This window comes from Malania oleifera, chromosome 7 (genome assembly GCF_029873635.1).
Source record: "Malania oleifera isolate guangnan ecotype guangnan chromosome 7, ASM2987363v1, whole genome shotgun sequence".
In the NCBI taxonomy this organism is placed as follows: Eukaryota; Viridiplantae; Streptophyta; class Magnoliopsida; order Santalales; family Ximeniaceae; genus Malania; species Malania oleifera.
In genome coordinates, this window is record NC_080423.1 from 84,125,961 (window position 1) to 84,138,247 (window position 12,287).

At 34.8% G+C, this 12,287-nt stretch overlaps 1 protein-coding gene across 1 annotated transcript; it reads right to left on the minus strand.

Moving 5' to 3' along the window:
* Positions 1–10,102, minus strand: LOC131159830 (uncharacterized). Its single transcript, XM_058115008.1, has 9 exons — positions 10,054–10,102; positions 9,782–9,889; positions 8,234–8,289; positions 7,284–7,427; positions 1,307–1,380; positions 1,091–1,145; positions 963–1,025; positions 753–880; positions 1–401 (listed from the first exon to the last, which is right to left on the minus strand). Exons 2-9 carry the CDS (start codon positions 9,825–9,827, stop codon positions 323–325), a joined length of 645 nt encoding a protein of 214 aa, XP_057970991.1. The 5' UTR covers positions 9,828–9,889; positions 10,054–10,102; the 3' UTR covers positions 1–322.
* Between the last annotated feature and the right edge of the window lie 2,185 nt (positions 10,103–12,287).

Here is a 12,287-nt window from a genome sequence, read left to right on the forward strand (position 1 = left end):
TTGGAACAATAGGCATAATTTCATCACACTATATATTTAGTTCAAGTCATGTAATAGCCAGGTAGAAGTATGAAAATAAATAAAGTTCAAGCACATCTTGTGAATTCTTGTGATACAATCCTCACATTTAACAACTTTTGGAGCTCTTCCAGTCCTCCAACTTCCAGCAGCTCCAGAAATGCAAGTAAACAAACTCACCTGACTTCAAAAAGCATTATACAGCGCTAGAGACAACTGAGAGCGCTCTACAGTCATCAATGCACAATAGGATGCTGAAATTCAACTAAAGTGCTTCTCTTGGAATCAACCGCCTAGGATCCATTTACTGCAACTCATACGATGAAAAACTGAAACCTGATCTTCCCTCATTAGTGGATTTCAGCTCAAGCTTCTGAAATGGGCTGCAGGTTGGTTCGTTTACATTTTCACCGGTTAGTTCAAGTTTGTTTCAATGTGTAAAAACACAAATGTGATGAATGGGTGAAACCTCATATGTAAATGATCTTGGTTACAACATCCATAATTCTATAAAATGAGAAAAGGAAACCGGTGAAAATGCTTCCATCATAGTGTGAGTGTGTCAATAATATAATATATATATATATATATATATGCACTAAGACCAAGGAATTTGAGATTAGATTTAGAATTGTGTGGAATTCAACAACTCAACACAATTTTGTATGCATTTTGTTCAAATCAAGGCTTGAAGTGCCAAGTGCGCCATAAGGGGGAATCTAGGCCACAAATACCTGCTATTGGGATCATAATAGAAGCCATTGATGGAGCCATCACTACAAGAGAAGCAAACATAGTAAAATCCAGCTATAGTCAATCCACAGTCTGTTCCAACATTCACAAAGTATTGCTCCTTCCATCTCTGTACAAAGAGATCACAGAAAATGGAAAGTTATTTCTTGATATAGTGTCAGTTTCTTTCTAAGTGAATGAGACTAGGTTACCATAAATATGTATGGATAGTTACTCAAGTCCAATGTTTTGCCACCGTCAACCTCCACTTGACTCTGAAAAGAACAGAGTTAATCAAGACACAATATTCTGCACACAAGGAAAAGACACAATTCCTTACCAAAAGTGGCGCAAAAGATGGAAATTTGGTCCAATGCCTTATGTCCTCTTCTGGCCTGTTAACGATTTCCAAACTGATTAATCAGTATACTTATTTTCAAATCCATATGGCTAGAAATCAGCCCAATTAACAGCCACCATCTTTTTCCCCTAATGAAGTAGGCTCCATGTTCAAGAAAAAAGAAAGAAGAATGAAAACAAAAACAGAAAACCATACGTTGCTTCCCATTTGCCCGTGAAGAAAGTGTAGTTCTTGGTATCAACAATCTCTCCTTCCCAGAAAGTTACAACCTGAATAGATAATTGAATAAGTTAAAGCCCTGTGCAGATGCAAAGTATTTAACAAATCCATGTGTTCCTACAAGAATGGAGAAGTTGGCATGGCAGGTAAGCTTCCCTTACTGACCTAATAATCAATGCAGAATCTTCAAATTAATATTGAAGAAGACATAGTACATAAAATTAAAACAGCTTGGGTTAAATGGAGGAGTGCGACAAGTGTGTTGTGTGATCATACAATATGCTTAAAATTAAAAAGAAAGTTTAATGAGATGGCTATAAGGCCAGCTCTGCTTTATGATTCAGAATGTTGGACAAGTAAGAAACAACATATACAAAAAGTAAAAGTTGTTGAAATGCGAATGCTAAGGTTGATAAGTATTATAACATTTAAAAAACAAAGTAAAAAATGATCATATACACAATAATTTAGGACCAATTGAAGACAAGATAAGGGAGGGGCAGCTTACATGGTTTGAGCATTTGAAACGTAGACCTAGTAGACCACTTGTGAGGAGGAGTGAGTTAGTTATTATTTCTGGCATGAAAAGGGGTAAGGGTAGCCTAAAATAACTTGGAAAAAGGTAGTGAGGAAGGATTTAATAGCCGTTAATCTAATAGAGGAAAACACTCTCAATTGGATGAATCGACGGAAAATGATTCATGTAGCCAAGCCCACCTAGTAGGACTAAAGGCTTGTAGTTGTTATTGCACATTTCGTATGACTAATTTCTGCAAAAGTCCTTAGCACCAAGGATATGACTGGTTTTGCCTACCACTTTCATAAGCCTGTGGCTGGTGTTTTGTCTCAGTTTCCCTTGCCATGGCACAACTTCTGATTTTGGAATTTACATTTTTGGGGATTACTTTGGGAATAAGTTCTGATGTTCCTTGTTCTACACATTAAACCAGGACTCAGGTTTAAGATTCCATAAAAAGAGATTTGCAAGGAGTCCGTATATACAGAAAGTAGATGTTATTACCTCTTGGGAAGCTTTTTCCATGGAAGAACATGATCTCTTGTAGGATAGCCTAGTGTTAGCTCTAGGTGATTGCAGACTTCTGGTAGGGCTGCAAAAAAGCCGAGTTGAGCAGAACTTTGTTATGTTTAAACTTGTTTATTAAATTTTTTTAATCGAGCTCGAGCTGAGCTCAACCAAGTATTAATATCAAACTTGTCTAATATGCAATTAAATGAGCTCATGAGCCCTTACTGAAATGAGCTACCAAGATGCTCATGAATGGTTAGGTACATTAGGAACATCTTGAAGAGGTGAGACGATCTTAGGATTTTGTTGGTGAAAAAGAGGCTCTTATTAATACTGCCTTAGATCTTTTTTTTGCTCCCCCTCTCAACCAAGCTAGCCTATTGGCCTTGTGCAGTGGCCTATCACTAAATTTATGTTATGGAGTTTGAGGTAAATAAGTTGGCAACTAAACAGGCCCTACTTTTGAGCCCATTTTATTCTATCAACCCCAATTCAACCTTGTTAAACTATCCCATACATAAGGCCTAATCCAAATGTATTAAATGAGACAAAACCAAGTCTATAATTGAGCCGCTCACAAGCTGAAACGAACCAAGCCCATTTATGTTCAAGTTTGGCTCATTTATTAAACGAGCCGCAAAAATAGGCTTGGGAATCACCCATTTATATAATGAATGAGCTAGAATGAGATCTTAACAAGCCAAGCTCCCGACCTACTCTTGAGCAGCTTGGTTCATTTGCAGCCTTACTTCTAGGTAAGCTTGTGGGTCAGCATACTCACTCATGGTGAGAGGGATTCTCTAGGCAGCTCTATGGGGTTTTAGGGATGCCATGAGGGCCCTTTTCCTCCTTTTGTTTTTGTCTTTTTTTTTTGGACAAAAGAAAGGGGGAGAGGGATCTAAGGCAGCAAACTTGTTCATTACAAGTGTTGGGCTTTTGTGGAGCCTAGTTGTGTCTTAATTTGGATGATGACCCGACCTCCATTTAATTAGAGGCCCAAGCCTTCGCTCCATGGACTAAGCGGTACAAGTTGTAGCCCCCGGGGAAAATTTTTTGGAGCCCATTCGGAACGGAACCCTAGGCGCAACATATAAAAAGGGTGCTTTCGGGTGATTAGGGTAGAGTGGTTGTATTCTTGAGAGAGAGCGAGAGCGAGAGAATTGTATCGCCGCACTCTCTGTGCTTTCTTCCTGATAATGTTGAAATCCCTGCAACTCCGTGGACGTAGGCAAAATTGCCGAACCACGTAAATATTGTCTTGTGCGTGTGATTGAATTTTTTCTTTGGTGTCATTCTTTCTCTATTTGTTTCTCACAGGTTTCGGGAATTTGTTCGTATATTCCTAACAACAAGAATCTTGATGGATTTGTTGATTGCTTTTTCTTATGGTCCCAAGCCTGAGAAAAAAGTAAGCGGGGTGCATTAGGTGGCAGAACCAGCATAAAACTTGTCAAATATCTACAATATAAATCTTTTTCAAAGTTTCTGTTGCCTTTTCTTGTGGATGTATAAAAATCACTAAAACATGTAAGCAATATCAATTCTTGCTTCAAACCAGGTTTTGTGTTTCCGTAGGAAAATAAAGCATATAAAAAGCTTGGAAAATTCAAGCAAATAGTATAATAGGGAGGTTTGGTTTAACGAACTTGGTATATACTTGAGTTTTGGTATAACACTCGAGAATTTCTCCTCATGGGGTGTCAAAACATTGACAAATATGTGTGTGCGCACGCACGTTTAAGTGGGGATGATGCAAGAGTAGTTTATTCATACAATCTCCTTATACTCTCCCTATGTTTGGGTCATTTGACATTATTTTCAAAAACAAAAATAAACTATATGTTTAACCATTAACTCTTAACATTTGAAAAGATATTAAGAAATTAGGTAACATGGAAAATCTAAAACAGTTTGAAGTGGTTGCCCATATTATGGTTGAAGAAAATACCATGTGGCCCAATCATAAGGAGAAGTCTGAAGAGGTGACATGAAACAATTGTTGCTTGCATTCCTTTTTGGTGGAATCTAATCTAACATGATCTAAGCAGGAGATTGTTGAAAATTTGACTAAGTTTGTTATTTGGTGAGATTTTATTATTATTATTATTATTATTATTTAATTCATTTGATAAATAGTTTCAATATTCCTTTAATAATTTTTTGTTCAACTAAGACTTTTTTGAGGTTTCACACACTGATCTCAATGTCCCAAAAGTAAATGATATTCCCTTCTCAGATATAACATTCTTTGGAGAATGTAAGCGCCCATAGGAGGAGTTAATGTTGGCCCTTTCATAAGTGCCGATATAGACATCTGACTTTGGTCCTCTCTTACTGGGCCAATTTTCATTATAATCATCTTGATTTAGTAATTTTAGAGCCCATTTTCAACTTTGCACAATTCTAGGCCCAATTACACATGGCCCATGTGAGATTCACTTGGAAAATCATAAAGAAAATCTTTTGAAATTAATTTAATCACAGGAGTGAAATCTTGGGCTAAAAAGATTGGGAAATTAGCAAAAACTTTAGGCAAATAGTCACTATCCAAATTTAAAATTTGAATAAAATTGGGTCAACCCATGAAATTTAGCAAATTCTAAGCAAATCCTCCAATTGTCGAAACAATTGGGCAACTGCACCATGCTACCCTTCTCTGCTTTTTTTGCTTCCTTTTTTAATACCCTCTTCATTTTCACCACGCACGCAATGACACTTTATTTGTGAACCATTAATCATCTTTTGGGCTATTTTTGGACCCTAAGATCGCTTTCTTGGATAATAATGCAAAACCTAATCCTATAGCATCCACTTACCTAAAACTAATACCATAGGGTGCTGCCTTGGGGGTGAGACTGTAGGAAACAAGAGTGTGGAGACTAGAGAACCAAAGCCTTGCAGGAATTCTTCTGGAAGCAGCTATCATTTTCTTTGAAGGTTGTGTTATCTCTACCATATATAAGATAAGTGAATTGCGTAGAGGATTTAATTTTCATTGGACAATGATAGAAGCATGATTGAGAAATTTATTTGTCGATGTTCTTTGCAATTAATTTAAATGATAAGGCTGAATTAATGGATGAATATGGTAACTGATAACATGATTTATTGATTTTTTTGGTCAAAGTTATGCATGGTTCAATATCTTAATGAATTGGTAATTTTCCCCTTTTGTAATTGGCAACTGAGGTGGAGTCATGGCATTAAATTTCCAAGAAATTATTGAATTTTTTGTCCAAATTTCCAATTTTCATCACCCTCAAAATTGAAATGGCAATCGATTTCTATTTTACAAAATTTCCATTGAAATTTCAACAAATCATTTGAAATTTATCGAAATCTTGAAATTTTAGCAAAATTTGTCAAAATTTTAACTATAAAATGAAATTTTCTTGGAATTCAAATGAGAAATTTAGGAGTGAAGTGAAATTTTTTTCTTAATTTATTTTATTTTTTTATCGAAACAAAAAGATTATTATAAGGGCTTTTGAAATTATATATAAAAAAAAAAACTTACAACAACATTTTTTATTTGACCATTCATGTCTAAATTATCATTATTTGTATAATTAATAATATTTAAATGATTTAGAAATTTAATTTTAATTAAATGAATATGTTTTAATGCACATTATTTTACAAATATGTTTGATACACAAATTATTTTACAACTTTCCCACCTTATACACAACATAAATGTATTTAACTTGTAATATATTAGTCCTAAAACTTATGTTATTACGTCTATTAACCATTTCTAAAGTTTCATAAAAGAATTCCACGCTTTACTACTAATTTTCATAATTTTTTTCAAATCGAAATTGAAATTGACATCAAAATCGAAATTTCCCTCAAATTTCCACACTTTTGGAGCTTCAAAATTTGAGTCGAAATCAAAATTTAAAACCTTGGGCGGAGTTATTATTGGCATGACTTATGAAAGTGGTCAATTAAGCATATTTAAGTACAAAAGGATCATTACAAAAAAAAATTTACTTGAAAAGCACACACTATAAGAAGTTTAAGAACTTTAACTCTGAATTACAGATACTACTATTGAAGCACAGGCCATGAGTAGAAGGAAAGAAAACACAAGTGCCCTATAAGTTATAAGACATTACTAAGCCGTGAAGGACTTTCAATTCAAGTGCAGACTCAAATTGAGAGAGAGAGAGAGAGAGAGAGAGAGAGGTAGAGGATATGGCTTCCAACGGGTTTTAATCAAGGGAATAAAATTTTCAAGACATGGAATATGAAGCTAACAAAGCATGCATGCCTAAGAGATACAATGTGAAGTCTGAACAAATCACTGATGCCAACAAAGGCACAGTGTCATTGAGGACATCTGGAATTAAACTTAACCATTGAATTAATAGCTTTTATAGCCTTGCCCATCAACCACGTCAATAACTATTTTAAGGACCAACAGATTTAGTCAGCTCTATATTTTGTCATTCAACAATATTTTGGTTTGCAGTGGATTTTCTTTTCAGTAGAGGACTAACCGGGAAATGGAGGATTCAAAAGTAAGTGCTAAAAAATAAATATGTATGCAGGGATATAAAATCTATTGCCACCAAAATTCCTATCAAAGTTGGGTAAAGACAGGTAAATCTGCAAAAATTTGCTATGGCCACAAGATAGGGCTAAGTGGTGATGGAACGTGTGCGGGATACAAGGAAGGAAGAACCAGCCATTGCACAAAGTAATGCCAAATAACTATCTATTAATATTGTAAGCATAAGTTTTAGAAGAATTTGCTAAATTTATGCCTTTCTAATATCTTATCTCATCAGATTTTCTTTTAGCAGTAGTGCACTATACACACAAAAAGCAAATAAATAATACGTCTGTGTGTGTGTGAAGATTTTGGTATATGAATATCTGTTAAATGATTGTTTCAATCAAGAAAATGATGTTGCTTACTGGGGTGTCTGCCATAGGAACATTAAGAGCTTCCATAGTGCCACATAAATATCCATGATCAAGGTCACAGCCTTGGATACGCACATTAACTCTCCATGCTTCATCCTTTTGTAGACTAGAAACATTCTGAGTTCCAGAAAAGGCCTGTAATGGTGAAGCTAAAATGAGCATTTTTAGTGGTACAATATAGACATGGGCCTTTAATGATTTCCATAGTATGCGCATCGAATACAGAATCTTATTCAAATTAATATGAGGTGATGAAAACGTTATTTCCTAATTAGCATTTGTGCACTGTGCTAAGAAAAATTCAATCATTAGGTATATATGTTATATGGATGATTCTAAATGAGCAATGTGCAGGTACCTACGACTTGGAAGTTGGAACCCAACATGTATTTTGGTACAGCACTTTGAACTTACCTATTTCCATCATTTTCAGCTATCTTATATACAAATAGCATGTATGTATGTGTATATGACGCTGTGTGAGTATGCGTACAATAGCGGAAACTGCATTTATAAACTATATTTCTAGTAATAGAATCACAAAGCTGCTTCTCACATTATCTTGCAATACTGAAAAATGCATGTAATCACATATGTTGCATCTTTTTAACATATAATCATCAACAAACCTGCACTAGATATTTAGATTGTACAAAAATATCGTAATTTTGCAATAATATTAACACATCAGAGCATTATTTATCATTTTTTCTTTAATTTCAGCTACATGAGTAAATGAACATCCATGTAATACTTTACACTAAATAACTAGTAAGAAACTAACTAAATCAACCATTTAACAGCACAAGACACCCGACGTTAACCAACAATAAAGAAATTATTTAGTAGATCAAAGCACATAAAAAAAAATGTATTTGAAAAAGAATTGAAGGATATTGATAAGTGAATATAATCAACATGAAGAAACTGTGAAGATCCACCTGTCCAACACTCAGAAGCATACAAGCAGAAGGTGATCTGTCTCCACCATTTGCACCTTCAAAGTCAATAGAAACTTCCAGATAAGAAAACAAAGAACTAAAAACTCATAGGTTATTTAGTGAGACAAACAGATGTCAATGACACTCCATATAATCTTAAGTTCTTAAACAAAATTAAATTCAATATTCATAATTAAGCTTTGTCCCAACTTTTCAAAGCAGAGAAAAACAAGAAGTGGATATGACATATGAAGTAAAAATGACTAAATTGATGTACTGAGATTTCCATTTATCTAGGAAGTTATTTGGTAGGGTTTCTTTCATAATGGACACAGGATCCCAAGAAAAACCATGGAGTGTAATGAATTGGATAGCAACCCAAAATTATGATAGATCTGGAGTTTCCAGAAAATCAGCTCAAAGACGATGAAGAGCTAAAAAACATACTTTAGCTGAATACAAGATTGTGGAGAGAAGAAGTTATGATTTCAATTATTTTTAGGACGTAAGACCACAAAAAATCACCTGTAAAAGGACTACTATGAATTCATAAAAGAACTACTACGAACTGAGAAGAAGTACAATAATTAAGTCTTCAAGACAGACAAGATGCCACACTATGACCTCAAAAGGAAATGGTAAGCAAGGAAGATAGATATTGATGCTAACACCTATTATTTTGTAGTTGTCCAACATCATAATAATAATAATAATAATAATAATAATAATAATAAGGGGTTTGATGTTTCACATGGTATGTTATGCTATGCAATATTTAAAAAAAAATTTGCTCCACCGGGCATTAAGCGGCCAAAATAGTCCATTTGTAGAGAGCTTATAAAAAATTATGGTAACGTTGAACTGAGGGGAAGGGCCTTCTTATTCTCTATCCTCTACATGATGCAACAAGAACAGCCCTACATGGAGGAATTGCTCCAGTATTTTTTATGCTACATACGCTTACATATTGGACACAGTCGCCATATACCAATATAAGTTTTTTGACCTGGAAAGGGCTTGCAAGCTATCCATTATCATCTTCTATTCATAAAATTAACAAACTGAGTCCAAAAGGCTGAACTGTAAAGAAAATAACGAATGGCCGCATTAAATAACGCTTTCACACTTGCTTTTGAAAACAGAAAATTAGCGGAGTATAATCGCAGCTTCATAAACGAACAGACACCATCTTTACCGTCAACTGAAACAGAAGCCTGATTTTCTTCCAGAAAAAAAAAGAGAATCTGTTACCGCGACAACCCCAACCCTCTGCTTGGCTACCGAGAAAAATATCAGAAGGAGAAGAGAAAGGAATTTGAGCCGCAAGCTTATCTTGTGTGGCATAGGTTTCCAGACAAAAAAAAAAATCGAAACCCACGTCAATTTACACCAAACGGTAGCATCAAGCTGAGCTGAGTGGAGGTTTAAGGTTTCAGCTTCACCCTTTCTTTTCCTGCATTTTCTAAGGAAGCAAGCGGATGTCGAGAAACTGAGAGTCTAAAGAAATACTAAGCCAACGTTAACAAAAGCCCAAATTGAAGAAATTACCCGGTACTTGGGAAGGTGCGGAGGTCTCTACCACTCTCACTGGCATTACTCTTGATGGATCCCGCGAGCGGTCGCGCCGGAAACTGCCTCACCAACCGTGCGACGGTCCTAAAATACAGAGGGTGAATTATTAATGGAGAATTTTATTCCATTTTTTTTATTTTAAATTTTTTTATTAAAATAATATAAATTTAGGACGGAAAAAAATTAATCACTCTGAAATTTGGTTAAAAAACATTCACTTTCTTTAAAATTTTAAAAATCTCAAGTACCACTCCAAAGAATTCTTTGAATTAAGGATTATGTTGTGAGAAAACAGAGGGAAGGAAAATAAAAAGGAACTCACTTTCCATTACATTTTTTTTTATATCAAAAATATTATATAATAAATGTTTATTTTAATATAAATAAAAATTAAGAAAAATTAAATATCGATGATGTGTAAAATTAAAATTTTATCAATTGATTTAATATATATTTTATTTTCTTTCTAATTTTTCTTGATAACTAAATATGGAAATTTTGATTCCTCCATATTTTTCTTTCCTTTCTCTCACATTTCTGAGTTTAAAGTTTCAAGAATTTTGCAAATCCAGAGGATTGTTAAAAGGATACGAACTTTACCTTATATTTTATAAAAAAAAATAAATTATTGGGAATCTGTCTCATATTCAGAGTGGATCACATGTACCGAAAAGAGTTATGTGAAGCGAGAGATAATTGCATGAGAGGAAAGTTAGAGGGCGAACCCATTGACGGATTGGGCCCTAACCGTCGACAATTTTAGGCGGGATGCAGAATTTTTTTTTTTCATCACCAAACCGGCAACGGTTTCAGTCGGTGCAGATTACGTAAAATTCAAATCGGGGCTTGTAGATTGGGCTTATCGGAGGATTTTCCTCTTGTGGATCGCTACAGATGTAGCTTAGATATACTAGAACACTTATGCATGCATTGGGTTCATACTTTAACAATATTATAACCCAAAGATTGTAGTTTTGACATTATTTATAGTGAAAACCAAAGTATTGCTCCCGTGGATGTAGGCTATTGCCGAACCACGTAAATCTTGTGCGCTTTAGTTGTATTTTTTATTCTTCTTAGTTGACTTTTTGAGTTATATCTTTGTTTTGATAATGACAAATCACAACATCTCTTTGGACACTAAGTGTATGAATAAGTTTATCTTTCAGATAGCATAAATCACAGATGCAAAATGGAAGTCGTGAAGCACTTAAACGCACACATCATTCGGCGTATTCCATGGATATCAGAAGAGCAAAAGCTTGAATACCTTGTTTTTTTTAGTTGTAATATTTATAGGTTTAATTTGTGCTTGCCTTTCATGTGATTTAAATTGAAGTTCACCATGAACCTTAGATTGACCTTAAGATCTCTAAGTTCTTATGAAAAATCTTTTATTTGAAATGTTTAAACATACATAAAAGGTTTGAATTGATTTTGAACTTAAAAGAAAGCAAAAATCAATTTTATAAAGGGGTCAGTTGACTGACTATTAAAGCCTAGTCAATTGGATGGTGTAAATGGCCAATTTTATGAAGGCCCGGCAGGCCAGCCTCTTACGCCCAGTTGACCGGCCTTCTTGTGAAGGACAATCTGGCAAACAGGATCATAAGCTCGGCAGACCGAACCACACGATTTGGAAAATCGCCTTAGGGTCAATCGATCAGACCTCAGGGTCAGTCAACCTACTGGAAATGATGTGATCCCGAGAGGAGGGTGAATTGGGTTTTAAAATATTTCGACTAATTTAAACATTTACATCGATTCATCACAGTTCATATCTCATTCATTACAAACGTGTATGTAAGTTAATAAAGCGATAAATGTAGGCATACATGTAGAACATATGTCATTTGAAATAGAGGTGTGCATACAAATAATTATAACTATAAATGAAAGCATACACATGTGAAAATTTAAGTGCAGAAATATATATGAGATAGAGAGAGAGCGACATAAGATTTGTTATCAAGGTTCGGCCAAACCAGCCTACATCCCCATCTTGGTCATACCCCCCAAGGATTCCACTGTCCCCGCTCACTTAAACGGGCCGAGCAGAAGCCGTTACAACCTTTCCTTACGGGCAAGGTAAACCCTAACTCAATTACCAGGTTGAGCCCAACTGGTATCCCTTACGGGTTGAAGACACTCCAGTTCAATTTTCGGACTAAATTGAACTGGTCTCACTTATGGGGCAAAGACTCCCCACTTCAATTTCCCAAGCTAAACCCAATCGGTCTCACTTATGGGACCAAGACTCCCCTATTCAATTTACAGCCTGAATCCAACCGATACAATAAAACAATTTTTGTACATAAAAATGCTTCTTAAAAATGAAAGCAAAAATGTACACATTTAAGCTATACATGCACACTCTAATGATATGCATTATGCTCAGTAGAGTAAGAGTGTTAATTTAAATAATTATTATACAAATAAAACATATGAAAATATCAAAATGATTATTATGTTCTACAAATAT